We start from the raw sequence: 18632 nt of genomic DNA, 5'->3' as shown, positions 1-18632 counted from the left end.
GCAAAGTGAGGTTAATGATACTTCCCAATTGTATCAGGGCTGACTGCCTCCCACGTCTAAGGTCTAAGCCTAAGGTCATACCACAGGCAGTCTGCCTCACTTTCCCCTCTTTCCATCCAAAAGCCCACACAAGGCAAAGGTTTCTCTTCCTCCTCCCAGGCCTTCCTGCCTGGCATCTTTTCTGCTTTGGCAGGCCACTCCCAGGCCCTGCCTGGTCAGAGTCTCAGTCCTAACTCCCAGGACTCTCTGCTAGAACCTGCTCACTCTCCTAGCAGTCTCTAATCCCTGGGCATTCCCTCTTTTACTGCAGCCTCCTGCTGCTCTGTATAGAGTGGCTCATTGTATAATCAGGGCTGGCTAGTCCCAGCCCTTAAGGGGTGAACCACACTGTTACACCTGCCTTGCAGGTGTGATGTGGGGTTAAATTCATTAATGGTTGTAGAAATCTTTAAGAAGTTCAAAATGTTGTTAACCATTGCCTCATTACCACTATTCCTCATTGACATGCTAGATATCAGTACAGCTAGCATCTACATGACATATGTGGAAAGAAGAAGGCTGGATCTTTATTTCATCATTTAAAAATAACTTTTAAGTACACAGCACATAGCTGTCCCACTGATGTGGGGGGAGAAGAGACTCCCTGTGACATTTTACCCCTTCCCTTTGCACAGTGAAGGGCGGAATTGAGCCCCAAATTAGGAATTATCCAATGCTCCCATTTTTGCTTTGAATTGTCACAATGCCTAGGAGCCCTAGTCATGGATCGGGCTCCATTGTGCTGGGTGCTGTACAAACACAGAACAAAAGCAGCTCCTTACTTACCATTTACAGTATCTACAAGAAACTTGTAATAACCTTTATTTACATATAGAAGTAATTTTAAAAAACTCCTTTTTTGGGCAATAAACTCACTGCAGTAAGTTGATTTCAAACCTCAGTGATTACAGTATTTGTTTTCCACATGGTATTTTAATTTTCCATATAATAGGTGTCCGAGCTTATAATTCCAACAATGGAAACAGCCAGGCAATCTTTTTTTCTAAAAACATATGTGGAACATAACATCCCCTTGCTGTTTGTGGGCCCCACTGGCACAGGAAAGTCCGCTATTACCAACAGCTTTCTGCTGCAACTTCCAAAGCTTAAATACGTCCCTAACTGCATCAACTTCTCTGCAAGAACTTCAGCTAACCAAACCCAGGATATTATTATGTCAAAGCTGGACAGAAGAAGAAAGGGACTATTTGGGCCTCCCGTGGGGAAAAAAGCTATAATATTTGTAGGTAAGACAACTTATGTGTTCTTATTTCTTCATGTAAATTCAAGCTTCAGGAGAACTAAGTGCTTCATTGGTCTGGTAATTATACATTGCCATGCTACTTGCTTTTTTTTTTTAAGGCATCTGTGAAAGGATTAGGACTGTCCCCTGCTGGAAAATTTACATACATTGAAGCACAGGCATGAAAACTAGGGGTGCGGGGGTGTTGCAGCACCCCCATGTTTTGCATGAGGTTCCGCTGCTGCTGGCCCTGCACCCAGGAATCCGCTCCTGGTCCCGCACCCAGGGTCCCAGATGAGGACCTGTGTCTGGGGCTCTGCTCCTGGCCCCACACCCAGGGTCCTGGCTGCAGGACCCGCGCCAGGGTTTTGCTCCAGGCCCTGTATGCAGGGATCTGGCTGCTGGCCCCCCACCCGGGACTCTGCTCCCTCCCACGGCTGTGGTCCCAGCCTCAGCCCCCTTACCCCTGTCCATGTCCTCCCTACCTCCCAGAGCCATACTCCGGTCCTGGCCCCAGCTCTGGGGAGAGGGAGCACAGACAGAGAGGGTGCGAGGTAAAAAGTTTGGGGATTTCTTGCTTTCAGCACCCCCCACTGTAAAAAGTGGTCCAGTGCCACTGCATTGAAGTGGTGCTTGTCTTGAAGATGGTTCGCTCACTTACTTTAAATCTGTGCAGTTTGGTACTTTATGTTGCAATTTGTGATCTTAAGTAAACACAAAACAAAAAAACACCCCATCAGCCAAACAAAATTAAACCAATATCTTTCACTATAAAAAAATTACCCCTGCATGGTATAATTACATTAGATTCAGTTGTTGCATCAAAGAGAAATAATAACAATGAAAGGTAACCTGTTCCTTGTTGAGAGAGATACTAGGTATCTGTGCTTTGATTTATTTCGTAAGACATGAACGTTCCTTTTAGACGACCTAAACATGCCTGCAAAGGAGGTGTACGGAGCCCAACCACCTATTGAGCTTCTTAGACAGTGGATTGATCATGGTCACTGGTATGACAAGAAGGATACATCCAGGCTTGATATCATAGATGTCTTACTTGTTTCAGCAATGGGCCCTCCTGGTGGAGGAAGGAATGATATTACAGGTAGGAAATAAATAAATATAATATAATTATAATATAATATAGAAATACCTCACTACGACAACCCATTGTCTAGTTGACTGAGGTTATAGAGGGAAGCCTGGCTTACCTAATATTATTCAAATAGAAGACTATGATCTTGTCTACATGAATAATTAGTTTGCGGCAAGCTGGGGTGTGAGTGTAGACTAGCATGCTGCAGGATAACTGTCCATGTGGACCCTGATCATGCGCATTAACAGTTTGTCAATGTGCTTTGATCTAGTTCTCTTTGAAATGGAACTAGATCAAAATGCATTAATGAACTGTCCACATGGACAGTTAGTCTGTGGCAGGCTAGCATGGGGTAGATTCACACCTTAGCTTTCCACAAACTAAATCTTTGTATACAAACAGTGCTCTGTTTATTATTACATCTGAATATAAAGGGGCTGGAAAAATGAGCCCAGGATAAGGATGATTGGCTTTGTTTGACTTCTGCCTCACCTGATGGTATAGGGATGATGATGATGATGATGATGACTCAAGTTTAATCCGCGTCTGTTTCCTCCGGGTGGGTTTAATAATCAACAGAAAATACAAAGCCTGAAAATAATACCAAACGCTTAGGAACAGATATGTTCTTATCACATGTTAGATAACAAATGCTGACTAACACAGTAAAATCCTAGTGTAGACAAGGCAGTTTGTAGCTTTTGCACATGTTACCAGGTCAAGGTGAAAACTAGGGTGAATCTAAGGTTTATCTTAATTTGCTAACTTGTGTGAAAACTACAGATTGTCTTGCATTCACCAGAATTTTAGCTCATCTCAGGGTATGTCCACAGTTCGAGTTGGGGGTATGATTCCCAGCTCGGGTAGACATACTTGTGCTAGCTCCTCACTGAGCTAATGCACTAGAAGTAGAATGTAGCCATGGCAGCGCAAACAGTGAGAGGACTAACAGCCTTGAGTGTGTGCCCATTAGAGATGTTGGGTTTGTACTGAGGGAAGCTAGCCCTTCTCGCCACTCCTGCTACTACTGCTATACTTCTATTTTTAGCACACTAACTCTATTAGAGCTAGCGCAAGTATGTCTACTCGAGCTGGGAATCACATCCCCAGATCAAAGTGTAGGTATACCCTTACTTATCATGAGGTAAGAACATGCCTTTGTGCTGTTTTGGGGTCCACCCAGACCAGTAAGGGATTCTGGCATCATCTGCCCTGTAACCTTGCCTGGTCTTGGTGCTGTGTGGCTATGGTTCAGATCCCAAAAGCACAAGGTCTCATCCCGGCTCTGACCAATCCAGTTACTCTTTACAGGGTGACACGAACAGCCCTTTCAAGTCCTGAGTCTCCCCAAATACGTCTTCCCTGAGTTCTTAATTAGCAGACACTCTGACCATTCTCCTCTGGTTCCTCACCTCTGAACTTCAAGGCATGAAATTAGTGCCCCAGTTATCAACTCACTTTGGCATACACACTCCACACAGTTTGTACCCCAGAGAGCTATTTGGGATTAAAATACAAAAAGTGTATTTAATAGAAAAACCGCAGATTCCAAGATGGAATAGTAGGGGGAAAGCAAACATATATGAGTTACACACAGGAGCGATGCCAGGGTTTTTGGCGCCCTAGGCAGGGGTCCTTCTGCGCTCCCAGTCTTCGGGGCATTTCGGCGGCAGATCCCGGAGCGAGTGAAGGACCCGCCGCAGAATTGCTGGCCCCCCAAATCCTGGCACCCTAGGCGACCGCCTAGGTCGCCTAAATGGAAGCGCCGGCCCTGGTCACACAGAAACCAAACATAGAGACGCAACCTCTGGCTTGCACTTTCCTATTAGATAAAATCCCTTTTCTAATAAGAGTCACATATTGCCTTAAAACAATGTACCCCCTAGCCATAGGTGGGGTCCAGCATTCATAGACTGCCTTCTGCCTCGAAACTGTCTCCCAAATTCTGGAGGAAATACCTCAGTTCCAAGCCTGATTTGAAAAGGGCTTTTTCCCCGCCCATTCCAGTCCATGGTGACTCATGGTAATTCAGAATGGGGATACTTCCTCCTGACTTGATGTTCTGAGCCGGAATGTTCTTTTCATTGTAGAGTTGCATCCATGTCTTTCCATTAACCCCAACAGTCTACCATTGTCCTTTCCTGGGCTGGACAATGGATAGTTACTTGAAGCCAAGTTTGTGTAAACAACTGGTTCGGGAGGTGTCTCCACCTGCCTGACTGCTCACTGCCCTACTGTGAGGTAGAGCTGAAATTGCATTACAGTTTATGAGCACAGTTTTCTATAGACACAAATATATAAATTCATAACCATCATAGGCACCAACTTCCTCTCTACCCCCAGTGGGTGCTCAACCCCCAACCCTTGTCCGCATCAGGCCCCACCCCCACTTCACCCCTTCCCCAAGCCACTGCCTCACCTCTGCCCCTGCCCTGCCTCTTCCCCGCCTCTTTTCACCCTCTCCCCCGAGTGCACCCTGTCCCCGTTCCTTCCCCTCCCTCCTGGAGCTGACCGGAATGCACTGGGAGGGAGGGGGAGGAGTGATCAGTGAGGCTGCCGATGCGGGAGAGGCTCTGAGGGGCAGGAGGAGAGGGGGAAGCTTGGCTGTTAGTGGGTGCTGAGCACCCGCTAATTTTTCTCCATGGGTGCTCCAGCCCTGGAGCACCCACAGAGTCGGTGCCTATGATAATCATGGTCTGTATATATATCTCATTTTTGGGGTTTAAGCCTTTTGGTCTCCCCTTGGGGTGTCTGGACCCTGATTGTCACAGAGAAAATAAGACCTTAGAGTTTGAAGACTGGTCTACACACTTGAAAAGTTTCACCAGTAGGAGTGTAATTTTTTGCTGACATTAGTATGCTGCTAAAAGCCCTAGTGAAGACGCAGTTATACTGATGTAAGGTACTCTATGCTGCTACAGTTTATTTCACTTTGGAGAACCGGAATAAGTTGTACTAGTATAAGCACTTTTATACAGATATAATTGCATCTACTCTGGGGTGGATGGGCCTGCATTCATTGTACTAGTATACTTAAAAGCAGCAAAACTTCTAAATGTAGGCAAGGCATTACTTTTTTGTATTATTTTGTTTTTATGAAAGCATCGATTCAGGAGATCAATATTGCTGCTTGAGAGATGTACCAGTGTGCTGTGCCACGATATGCGGGCCAATCTGAGCCCAGGTTTACAGCAGTATCAAGCAGCCTTAGTTTAAATGAGAATCAGGCCCTTCATGTTAGACACTGACATTCTTTTAAGAGCTATGCACAATACTGAAGCAAACTATAACCCAGTTTATAATCTCATATCAGTCTCACCTAGCGATAGGGTCATTTTATTAAGGTGTAGAAATGTGCCTGAAAGAAAACCCTGGAACCAGATCCAGATCCAAATTTTGAAGCTTGATTTTATCACTAATAAGATGGTCACTGCTAGACAAATGGTAGGTGTATGCAGGGCCAGCTCTGGCTTTTTTGCCGCCCCAGGCAAAAAAGCCTCCCGCTACCCCCGCTTCCTCCCCCCCGAGGGCGGCAGGGGAGGGCACCGAGGGGGAGGGCGCCGGGGGGAGGGTGGCGAGCCCACCACGGCTCCGCTGGTGGCTGGAGCCCCGGGAGGAGGGCGGAGAGCCCGCCGCGGCTCCGCTCTCCCCGGTGGCCAGAGCGCCAGGAGGAGGGCGGAGAGCCCGGCCGGGGCTCCGCTCTCCCCGCGGGCCAGAGCGCCGGGAGGAGGGCGGAGAGCCCAGCCGGGGCTCCGCTCTCCCCGCCGGCCAGAGCGCCGGGAGGAGGGCGGAGAGCCCAGCCGGGGCTCCGCTCTCCCCGCCGGCCAGAGCGCCGGGAGGAGGGTGGCGAGCCCGGCTGGGGCTCCGCTCTCCCCACCAGCCAGAGCGCTGGTGGGAGGGTGGAGAGCCCAGTCGTGGCCCCGCTCTCCCCGGCGGCCGGAGCCGGAGCACCGCACCACGCCGCCCCCTCCAGGTCCCACCCCAACCACAAGCTTGGTGGGCTGGTGCCTGGAGCCGGCCCTGGGTGTAAGGTGGAAAGAAAGTTGTGCAGTACTGGACATGACTGTGTCATTCACTGTGTATTACAGGGCGTTTCACACGACACTTGAATATTATTTCCATCAATGCTTTTGATGATGACGTTTTAACCAAGATTTTCTCTTCAATTGTTGACTGGCATTTCAGCAAAGGATTTGAAGCTGTATTTACAAGGTAATGGTGATATGTTTCCTGAGACTATTTTACAGAGAACATATTGTCTCAGATCTTTCATTTGCATGCCTCACAATTAAATTCACCTTTCTCTTCTTTTTATTTATTTTTTAAGGCTTGGCAAGATGATAATCCAAGCGACAATGGCTATTTATAAAATGGCTGTCGAGAATTTTCTTCCAACTCCTTCAAAATCCCATTACGTCTTTAATCTGCGTGATTTCTCCCGTGTTGTTAGAGGAGTGCTGTTGTGTCCACACACCCATTTACAAGTAGGCTGCTATTTAACTATTCATAAAACGATTAGTTAAAAAAATAAAGTATTAAAGCTAAATTCTCTTCACTAACATGCACTGTAATTTTAATAGGTTTGCATGAATATAACTGAGAGCAGGATTGGGCCTGAATATTTTGCTGTGCACTTTCCTCCTTCCTCTTGATTAAGAAAAATGTTCAGATATTATTAATTTGCTTGTATTACAGTAACTGGTAGATCAGGGCCCTGATGTGTTTGGCCCTGTAATATCCATAGTAGGAGACAGTCCCTACCCCTGAACTTGTTACCTAACTAGACAAGACAAAGGAAGAAGAGAGAAGAGAAGGATTATTATCCCCATTTTACAGATGAGGGAGCTGATGCACAAAGAGGTTGAAAAGCTTGGCCCCCAAAAACATATCTTGCTATTAGCTGATGATGGAAGTTTCTATGTAATATAAAAAAGCCAAACAAAGCTATTAAGCAAGTTAGGGAACATTCTCATCCCTTTACACTGGGTAAAAGGGCTAGTGGCATAAAGTGCTGTAGCGAAGCGAGACTCACCACCAGCGGCACCTCCTGCTGGTCGTTCTGGGAATTAGCTCTTTTCCAGCCCGGAGCACCCGCTGCAGGCCAGTGTCTCGCCTGCCGCTGGCCCCGTGTCCCTCCCAGAGCCCCTTTCCCTGGGGTTCTGCCCTCCATAGTAACCCTGCTCTGGGTCTCCCCTCCCAGGGGAACCCCCAATCTCCTATCCCCACCTTGCCTCAGTGGCTACTGCCAGTCACCACCTAGCCCCCGCTCACTGGGGCAGACTGTAGTCTGTAAACCACTCATCACTGACAGAGGGGGTTTGGACCTGCTGCCTTTGCCTAACCCCAGGCTACACCTCTGTAGGCCTTGCACAGGGCAAGCAGCCTGGGGAATTGCCAGGTTGGAGCTCCCCAGCTCCTTTGCCCTATTCCCCAGCACTACACTACTCAGGTCCCCTTCTCTCTCTACAACTAGAGAGAGATTGCCTTAGCTCCTGGCTCACAGCCCTTTTATAGGGCTAGCTGTGGCCTGATTGGGGTGTGGCCCCAGCTGTGGCTGCTTCCCCAATCAGCCTAGCCTTTTCTCTAGGAGCGCAGTCGCTGCCCTACTACAAGTGGCCATAAAAACCCTTGATCTAGCCAGGGGAGAGTTCTTCTGGTGCAGGAACTGAGAAAGACAGTTGCAGCTGTCCTCTAAGGATCTCTGTGCCAGCTTTGATATAGCAAGCCTGCAGGGGGCACTATTAGGGCAGGAGGGGTGTGTCAGGGTGGGGACCTTTGTTAATGTTACTACAGGGGTGGGAGTTATGCATGTTAATCCTTATTCCTTGAGATGAGAATGTACTCCGGACTAAACTGCTTTCAGAGAGACATGGATTTCACCCCAATTGTTTATTGCTCTATGGAAGGATTGCTCCTAAAAACCCGTGTCATGAGTCACACGTCCTTTGTTCATTGCCACTGGTATTATTCTAAAATATGAAAAATCATCATAAAGTCCTCCAAAGATAAACACCCTTGATGTAACAATAGTTAAGTGCTTTGTGAGCAGAGGCCAAGACTGTATTGGCAGGAAAGATATGACACAATCATTACGTATTGAGGAAGCCAGTTGACCCATTTGCTTGCACTCTCACAACTGAAAGACTCCCATTGACTTTAGTGAGAGGTGGATCAGGCCTTAAATGGAGATCTGACTACTTTGTTATGAAACAAGTGCTGCCCGTTAAATGTTGATCTATTCATTTATATCTGCTTTTACAGGATGGGGATAAGCTGATCAGACTTTGGATCCATGAAGTTTATCGAGTTTTCTATGACCGCTTAATTGACAATGATGACAGGGAGATGTTCTTTAAGATGGTAAAAGAAACAACATCAAACAACTTCAAGCAGAGTGTTGATAAGGTACACTGGCTTATACACTGAGAACAGTTTGGACAGGTAGATGGGACTGACAAATTTACAAAACTAATTCAACACTTCAGATATACTGTAGCAATATTAGAAAACAATTTGAACCGTCTCCATTGGTGCACCCTCAATATGCAAGTTAGGGATCTCATCCTGCAAATTACTCTTTGCAGGTGGACTCCTGACTTGAGTGGGGCTCTCTCCAGGGGCAGGAGATCGCCTGGAATGAGTAACTGGCAGGACTGGGGCTGAGGTAGTTAGCCATGCTGTTATTTGATTTGTGCATATTTGGAAGGGTCCATACATGCTGTGGGTATATTATTAGGCTTTTTGGAAACTTGGACCTATACTGGACAGTGAAATCAGAATGCCCATATTTTGAGGTATGCATATCTGAAAAACATTTCAGCATACATTGTTTTGCTTTTTTTGGTCTAAAATAATATACTGGAACAGCTGGAAGATAGCATTTCCACAGTAGTAGGACCTACTACTGTGTGGATATGGATGAGTATTTCTTTAGAGAAAAAATAGAGTCTGAATTATCAGTTGAATCTTGTCTTTTGCATAGGTACTGAGTCATCTGTCACCTACTGGCAAGATCACCGATAATAATATCCGCAGCCTCTTCTTTGGAGACTACTTTAAACCAGAAAGTGATGTAAAAGCCTATGATGAAATCACAGACTTAAAGCAACTGACAACCGTGATGGAATATTACCTTGATGAGTACAACAATATCAGCAAGGCTCCAATGTCCTTGGTCATGTTTAAGTTTGCCATCGAGCATATCTCAAGGATATGCAGAGTACTGAAACAGGACAATGGTCATTTGCTTTTGGTGGGAATTGGTGGGAGTGGGCGACAAAGTGCTACCAAGCTGGCCACCTTCATGAATGCTTTTGAGCTTTTTCAGATTGAAATCACGAAGTCCTATGGCAACAACGAATGGAAGGAGGATGTGAAACGAATCATGCTGCAGACTGGCGTCAGTAACAAAGATGTGTCTTTTTTGTTCTGTGACAATCAAATAAAGGACGAGTCATTTGTGGAGGATATTAACATGCTTTTAAATACAGGTGATGTGCCTAATATCTTCGCAGCAGATGAGAAGGCTGACATTGTTGAGAAAATGCAGGCTGCAGCAAGGACGGAAGGCAGGAAAATCGAGGCTACTCCACTTGCTATGTACAACTTCTTTATTGAAAGAGTGAAGAAAAATTTACATATTGTCTTAGGTCTGTATATAACGCACAATGTCTTATTCTAAATCTTTCTGCCTCTTAACTGTTGGTGGACTTAAGAACAATATGCATTCTTTCCAGCAATGAGTCCAATTGGAGATGCATTCCGGAATCGACTACGAATGTTCCCTTCACTGATAAACTGCTGCACCATTGACTGGTTCCAGACCTGGCCCACTGATGCTTTGGAAATGGTTGCAAACAAGTTTTTGGAGGATGTCGAACTCGAAGATGAAATTAGAAAAGCGTATGTGTTTATTTGTCAAGAGGGTTCTGAAGCTGATAATCACATCTCCAGCTGAAGCATCATATAAGGATAACATCACAGCTATGTGATGCTTCAGCTGAAGATGTGGTTATCAGCTTCAGCTCAAAATGTCAACATACCCTTAGTTACAAGAGTGCAACTCCACTGATGTTTTTACAGGGTGACACTGGCCCTGTAAGACTGGTCATTTCACCCATAGATGGGGCTTAAAAGAAGACACCTGGGCTCTAGAGCCAAGGGGGGATAGACCTGGTGAGTCAGAACTGCCTTAGAGTGCAGATGGAGTCAGTCAGGAAAAGGACAGGTGAGAGCTGCCTGAGGGGTCTCTGAAAGAAGACAGGAAAGCACGGGTGAGAGCTACCTGGGAACAGAGGAGAGACAGAAGGAGCACCAGAGAGCATAGGTGCCAACTCCATGAGTGCTCCGGGGCTGAAGCACCCATGGGAAGAAAATAGCGGGTGTTCAGCACCCACCGGTGGCCTCACCGATCAGCTCCTCCCGCTCCCTCCCAACATCTCTTGCCCACTGCAGATCAGCTGTTCGGTGGCATGCAGGAGGTGCCAGGGGGAGGGGTGGAGCAGGGTGGGAAGAGGCAGGGCAGCCATGGGAAGAGGTGGGGCGAGGGTGGGAAAAGCCAGTGGTGGAGCTTGGGGGAAGGGGTGGAGTGGGGGTGGGGCCTGGGGCAAGCAGGGGTCGAGCACCCCCAGTAAAATGAGAAAGTCGGCACCTATGCCAGAGAGTTGCCTGTGGGAAATCTGCAGAGGGAGGAATGCCTGGAACTCAGCAGACTTTGTTGACCTTCCTGAGCCAGAGAGCCGGGGCCAGAGAGGGTTGAGGGCTAGGGTGAGGTCTGCTGAGAGATGCCAGAGCAATACCTGAGAGTAACCATGATGGGAGACACTGAGATGAGGTGGGACACTGATAGACTGTTGGGGACTCGGTTTATTATAATTTATACATACAGGGCTTTATTTTGTAATAAATTAACCCTGCAAGTACTATATATATTCAGAAAGACTGCTTAGACTATTTCTGGGAACTAATGAAGGGGAAACTGGGGCAGGCACACCAGTGATGCTGCTGCCAGACGCTGGTGGGCACCCCAGTTGGGAGCCACCCTAGGACAATAGTCAGTTTGGGTCTGTGTGGGTTTATGGCCCAATTTTTATTGGTCTCAATACTTGAAGCTCCCTTTGACTTTAGTGTGAACTATGTATATTCAGTACCTCTGAAAATCCTCTCTGAGAAGAGAATTTATCTCAGTATATTTTAAATAATGGGCTAAATATTTCTCTCGGTAACACCAATATAATTTCATTTACTTCTGTGTAGTTATTTTGGATTTACATTGGAGTAACCAAGAGCAGACTTTGACTCCATGGTTTTAGATGCTAATAGAAATAACCAAACAGTTAGTAGGACACAAAATTGCCAGGATTAATATAAAGAGATATTTTCATTCATATTAATATGTAAGATTTTCCATAGGGTTGTGTCAATGTGCAAATATTTCCAAGAAAGTGTGAGAGAGCTCTCTGTCAGCTATTACAGCACACTGCGAAGACACAACTATGTAACACCAACATCTTATCTGGAACTGATTCTCACCTTTAAGGCTCTACTAAATAGCAAGAGGCAAGAAGTTGACATGATGAGAAATCGTTATCTTGTGGGTCTTCAAAAACTTGAATTTGCATCTTCACAAGTAAGTTTAGACAGAAAACTTGAAGAATATTTTTTTTAACATAGCATATGGTTAATTTAGCACACCGCGGCCGCTAACGCTAATGAGAGTTGCAAACTTAATTCTCTGTTCACAGTTGTGTTAATAATTTTCCTCTTAAAAGCCACCAGCAAATCTGAGATTCTTGCTTAGCTATTTTAAGAAACTGTGGCATGTAACTTCAGAGTAGATCTCCTAATCTAAGACTGAATGGAGTAAATGCTACTTAACCAAACATGTTGGAAAAATTTTGTTAAGTTCAAGCAACATTATAGTTTTCTCAGAGCCCCAGCTGAAGAATCTCTGGTAGCATAGTTTCTTCAAGAGCTTTCGTGACATTGGCTGTGCATGCCTATGACTATTCCTCCTTTCAAAATGGGAAGAAGATGCAGAAAGGGAGTTAGGGGGGAGGGATAGCTCAGTGGTTTGAGCATTGGCCTGCTAAACCCAGGGTTGTGAGTTTAATCCTTGAGTGGGCCACTTGGGGATCTGGGGCAAAATAAGTACTTGGTCCTACTAGTGAAGGCAGGGGGCTGGACTTGCTGACCTGTCAAGGTCCCTTCCAGTTCTAGGAGATGGGATATCTCCATTAATTATTATTACTGTTGCATGAATGAGCATTACCTTTTGAGGAGATTTGCACTAGGAAATCCACCAAGCCCCCAACTCTACAGCTTCCCAGCTCTTCTTCCTGCTACTCCTGGAACAGACCCTGGCAAAACAAAGGAACTTCCTACTTCTGGGCATTTCCCTAGTAGAGGAGAGTACCCCAAGGATCTGCTGCTATTCCCACTTCTGTATCCCTTGCCTGGTTTATGCTGGATTTCATTCTCATCCATGCATGTAAATGGAGGGAAGCATTGGGGTACACCAGCTGACTATAAGAAAAGCAAAACTGATCAGTTTATCAGTGTCCAGGCTGAGTGAATTGCAAAAAGTAAAGACATTACAAATATGAAAAAAACATTAGATTTTTAAAATCTGCTTCAGTTTTAACAGGAGGAGATCTCAGTAAAATAGGCAAGAAGGCTACTTTTTAAAATGTGATTTGTATGCTGAGTGTCCTTTTTTAAATTGTACTATGTGTCATAACATCTTTACCATTTTCAACCTATCACATTGAGACAGGAAATAGACATGAAAATTACCAGGATTTCTCTCATTTGATATCTTCACTAGGTTGCAGAAATGCAGAAGGAGCTGACTGCCCTTCAGCCTGAACTAATTCAAACCTCTGCAGAAACAGAGAAAATGATGATCCAGATAGAAAAAGAAACGATTGAAGTAGATGCAAAGAAGGAGCTAGTATCTGCAGATGAAAAGGAGGCTAATGATGCTGCAGCTGTTTCCAAAGCTATTAAGGTAGTTTACAAGGGCCTGTCCCTGTGAGGTACTGAATCTGTCTCAACTCCCGTCAAAGTAAATGGAGGTTGAGGAGATAGATGCAAAGTACTTTACAGGTGAGGCCCAAGTTCCTAACAATGCAATTAAAAAAAACAAAAACATGAGAGATGATGATTGAGATGTTAATAATGTTAACAAATGTTACCCTGGCTGTATTTAGTGATGGCCAGATACTAAGTCTACAGTGCTCCCAGAATTCCTTTTTCCAGTCCTGACTTTAACATGCATCTTGCACACATAATTCAAGATCTCAGATCTTCCTGAAAGAGAAAGTTAGTCCCCTTATGCAGCTGAGTAAAGAAAGAGATGGACCTAATTACATGGGCGGGGTATGTTTCCAGGATTGTTATTTATCTGGAATAAGTCTCATCCTCTGCATAAAGCCCCAGTAAACAGGTTTTATATAGAGGCCCTATAAAGGGTTTGGGGGGACGGAGAAATCTCTTCCCCACAGTTTATGTGGGGCATAGTGCAGTTACTCTGTGGCTGCTATATGCAGACAGGAGCCATAGTCTCTAAACTGGAGCAGCAGGTTATGATATGCCAAGCCCACCGCTTTATGTGGGGCTTATAGTCTTATGGTATTTTCAGTTTGTGGACACATTACTATGCCATGTCACTCTGTCAGCCAATCCATAGCCCCACTCCGCACTCTGTGCTAGTGTTTCTGAATTCTGCAGCATGTAGGAGTAGCTTCTCAGACCTCCATTTCCCATGCACTGGGACTGCAGTAGCTCCAAAGCATTGGGGCCTTCTACAGACCCTAGAATTTCACCTTTAGTCTCTTGACTAGTCTACAATGCAGTTAGACACCCGCAGCTGGCCTGTGCCCACTGACTCAGGCTCACATGGCTTGCGGTATGAGGCTGTTTAATTGTGGTGTAGATGTTCGGGCTCGGGCTGCAGCCTGAACTCTGGGGCCTTCCGACCTCACAGGGTCATAGAGCCCAGGCTCCAGCCCGAGCACAAACATCTACACTGCAATTAAACAGCCCCTTAGCCTGAGCACAACAAGCCCGACTCAGCTGACTCGGGCCAGCCGCGGCTTTTTAATTGTGGTATAGACATACCCTTGGTGCTAGCAGACAGGCCCACAAAACATGTTGTCTTGTTACAATGTTGCCCAGCGAGCCTAATGTTCCATTCACTCTAATGAATGTAGCAGAAAAGCAAGATGTGTGCTTTACAAGGATGAGATTAAGTCTTGGACAATAGGAGATGAGGTGTCCCAACATCGTATCCCATCTTCCTGTTGGAAACTGTCCTGCAGTGCTTTGTGTGTGACATTCTTGTATATAGGCCAGGACTTGCAAGTCATTAATCCAGAACCCTGTATCCATACTACTGGGGAATGAGATGGTCATGACAAAATTATGATTATTTATATTATGATAGTAACCCAGGAGCCTCAGTCATTGGCCAGGACAAAACATCCTCAGAGGGAATATCTCCATGACCAGATGTCGGTGGCACAAAGACCTCCATGAGAGATTGTGAGACTCTCCAGCACTGTCTCAACTATTGCAGAAATGCAAAACATTTACAACTGCTGGTACCTGGGGTTCTCGCTGAAGTTATTGCTCTATGCTGCATTCTGCTGTAATAGTAACATGCACATGGTAAAAGAAATGAGCTCCTCAGCACACTTTTGATGTCCCATGAATCTGTGACGCTTCCCCACCCCTCACCCCCAGTTCTCAGTACCTGCAACAGGTCAGCAGAAGTGTTGAAGATGTTTAAATAGTGAAATGGAGATATCCCTTGGGCCTTCAACTGTAAAAAGGAACATGGTGGTGAGATGCAGTTAAAATGACTGTGTATAGAGTAATACACTAAACTGTCAGGACAGATAATTAAAATAGTTATTTCTGCTTGAAATGTACTGCTATGTGCATTTTTCCTAGTTAATTATAACTGCAAATGGTTCACTAATGCCACATTAGCATCTCTCAGCTCATGTCAGTCAGTTTACAATAGACTGTGCAACTCAAAGGGTTAAAGTATTCTGTTCAATGTATTTGCAGGAAGAGTGTGAAGGGGACCTGGCAGAGGCCATGCCAGCTCTAGAGGCTGCACTCTCAGCTCTTGATACCCTGAACCCCTCAGACATCTCACTTGTCAAAGCCATGCAGAATCCACCAGGCCCTGTCAAGCTTGTTATGGAGAGTATCTGTGTAATGAAAGGAATGAAACCAGAGAGAAAGCCTGATCCAAGTGGCAGCGGTAATAATACCATTGTGAAAGCTTAGGGACTGTTTGTGTCATCTGTGTCCTAGCTGAGACACAGTCACCTATTCTGCTTTACATTGACACCGAGCTAAGATTTGCAGATGCAGGAAGGATGCCTCAGAGAGCTCTGGTGGAGCATACTGTACTATTGTACCTTACACCTGCATGCTCCCCTCCAGCGCCACCTGCCAAACACTACCAAGCATGTAGGGGAGGCAGAATCCAGGCTATGCCATACTTCTAGATAACCACTCCTGTTGGACCTGTGGAGCATCACTAGTCATGCTAGCCAGCCTTTTGCACAGGGGGATTAATAGGATTAGTATTGTGTCACACATAAGCATACTGGATGGAAGAGGGGAAGAGATGCCTTTTACCACCTTCTCCCCTATCTAGTGTACCCACAATTTATCCCTTAATAATTAGGAATTAATAGTTATAAATATTGCTTTTATTATATAAATTAGGAAGGAAATCCTCAGAATAGGATTTATTTAATAGAAGTCAACCACGAAAAACTTCTATAACCATTTGTTTCTCTCTCCCTTTGCTTTTGGCAGATTAAAATTAAAATTGTTGTATCGTTAATGTACATGCCTACTAAATTTCAGTTCAACACAGATTAATGATGCTGTGTCCTTTATTTGAATTTTAATATGTAAGCATTTTTCTAAAATTTGTTAACTGCATCTGTATGGCACAAACCTACAGCAAGATAATTAGTATTAGCTTTTTCGTGTCAGTGTTTAAAGTATTTTAATTTTGAATACCTCTGATTTAAGCCTGATTTGATTTATGTGCAATACAGGTAAAATGATAGAAGACTATTGGGGAATCTCTAGAAAGCTTCTAGGAGATCTGAAATTCCTTGAAAGTTTAAAGACATACGACAAGGATAATATTCCTCCTGCTGTAATGAAGAGGATCAGAGAGAGGTTTATTGAGCATCCAGATTTTCAGCCGGCTGTCATAAAAAATGTGTCATCAGCCTGTGAAGGCTTATGCAAATGGGTGAGAGCCATGGAGGTGTATGACCGTGTAGCTAAAGTGGTTGCTCCAAAACGTGAGCGTCTTAAGGAGGCGGAAGGTTTACTTGAAATTCAAATGAAAAAGCTAAATACAAAGCGTGCAGAACTTAAGGATGTAATGGACCGTCTCCAAGCTTTGAACGATGAATTTGAAAGCATGAATAACCGGAAGAAAGAATTAGAAAACAACATTGAAATCTGTTCACAAAAGCTGGTAAGAGCTGAAAAGCTGATTAGTGGACTTGGAGGAGAGAAAGATAGGTGGACAGAAGTTGCACGATTGTTGGGAATCCGATACACAGATCTTACTGGTGATGTTTTGTTATCTTCAGGAACAGTGGCTTATTTGGGAGCCTTTACTGTAGACTATCGCCTTGAATGCCAAAAGCAATGGCAGGCCCTATGCAAGGAGAAGCATGTACCATGTTCCAATGATTTTAGCCTCAGTAATACTTTAGGGGATCCTGTCAAAATCCGTGCCTGGCAGATTGCTGGATTGCCAATTGATTCATTTTCAATTGATAATGGTATAATTGTTTCTAACTCAAGAAGATGGGCTTTAATGATTGATCCTCAAAGGCAAGCCAACAAGTGGATAAAAAATATGGAGAAAGCTAATAAGCTTTCAGTTATCAAACTATCTGATACAAACTATGTGAGGATACTGGAAAATGCTATCCAGTTTGGAACACCAGTCTTGCTTGAAAATATTGATGAAGAACTAGATGCTTTCATAGAGCCTATATTGCTAAAGCTAACATTCAAGCAACAAGGTGTGGAATACATGAGGTTAGGTGAAAATATAATTGAATACTCAAGAGACTTCAAGTTTTACATGACAACTCGCTTAAGGAATCCTCATTATTTTCCTGAAGTGGCTGTGAAAGTTTGTCTACTCAACTTCATGATTACACCACTAGGTCTTCAGGACCAACTTCTTGGAATTGTAGCTGCAAAGGAAAAGCCTGAGCTGGAAGAAAAGAAAAATAAACTGATCATAGAAAGTGCGGCCAACAAGAAACAGCTGAAGGAGATAGAAGATAAAATCCTTGAGGTTCTTTCCAAGTCAGAAGGAAACATCTTAGAAGATGAAACAGCAATTAAGGTTTTGTCTTCATCCAAAGAGCTATCTGAAGAAATCTCTGAAAAGCAGGAAATTGCATCTGTAACTGAAATGCAGATAGATGCTACTCGAATGGGTTACAAGCCAGTAGCTGTTCATTCAGCAACTCTCTTCTTCTGCATTTCTGATCTGGCAAACATTGAACCTATGTACCAGTATTCATTAATTTGGTTCATTAACTTGTACATTCAATCCATTGCTAATAGCAAAAAGAGTGATGATCTAAAGGAGAGAATTGAGAATATAATTGAACATTTCACAGTAAGCATCTACAATAATGTCTGCCGTTCACTGTTTGAGAAGGATAAACTGCTATTCTCCCTCCTCCTGACTATAGGAATAATGAAAGGAGAAGATAAAATAGATGATGAGGTTTGGCGGTTCCTATTGACAGGAGGTGTTGCTCTTGATAACCCTTACCTCAACCCAGCCCCAGAGTGGTTGACTGACAAATCATGGGCTGAGATTGTACGTGCATCTAGTCTAAAAAATCTTCATGGACTGATGGATCATGTAAGGGAGAATGTTTCAAAGTGGAAAATGATTTATGACTCTGCAAAGCCCCAGGAAGAGGCATTCCCAGATGTATGGAAGACATTAGTAGGGCTAGATCATATGATCATTCTAAGGTGTTTAAGACCTGATAAAATCATTCCAGCAATGCAGGATTTCATCACAGAAAATATGGGAAGAACTTATATAGAACCACCCACTTTTGACCTTGCGGGAAGTTACAATGATTCCAATTGCTGTGCACCTTTGATTTTTGTATTATCACCAGGTGCTGATCCTATGGCAGGTGAGGTTAAAAAAAGATTTTAAAT

At 44.5% G+C, this 18632-nt stretch overlaps 1 protein-coding gene across 1 annotated transcript in view; it reads left to right on the top strand.

Moving 5' to 3' along the window:
• Window positions 1-18632, top strand: part of DNAH3 (dynein axonemal heavy chain 3) — a 117987-nt gene that overhangs the window by 85581 nt on the left and 13774 nt on the right. The window contains exons 43-53 of the mRNA XM_054040941.1: window positions 992-1286; window positions 2208-2387; window positions 6467-6590; window positions 6706-6862; window positions 8640-8783; window positions 9361-10027; window positions 10115-10280; window positions 11790-12006; window positions 13204-13386; window positions 15453-15651; window positions 16466-18607. Coding sequence (XP_053896916.1) covers window positions 992-1286; window positions 2208-2387; window positions 6467-6590; window positions 6706-6862; window positions 8640-8783; window positions 9361-10027; window positions 10115-10280; window positions 11790-12006; window positions 13204-13386; window positions 15453-15651; window positions 16466-18607 — 4474 coding nt within the window. The remainder of the gene's footprint in view (window positions 1-991; window positions 1287-2207; window positions 2388-6466; window positions 6591-6705; window positions 6863-8639; window positions 8784-9360; window positions 10028-10114; window positions 10281-11789; window positions 12007-13203; window positions 13387-15452; window positions 15652-16465; window positions 18608-18632) is intronic.

This window comes from Malaclemys terrapin, chromosome 10 (genome assembly GCF_027887155.1).
Source record: "Malaclemys terrapin pileata isolate rMalTer1 chromosome 10, rMalTer1.hap1, whole genome shotgun sequence".
In the NCBI taxonomy this organism is placed as follows: Eukaryota; Metazoa; Chordata; order Testudines; family Emydidae; genus Malaclemys; species Malaclemys terrapin.
The sequence above is the reverse complement of the archived record's forward strand: the minus strand, read 5'-3'. Positions and strand labels throughout refer to the sequence as shown.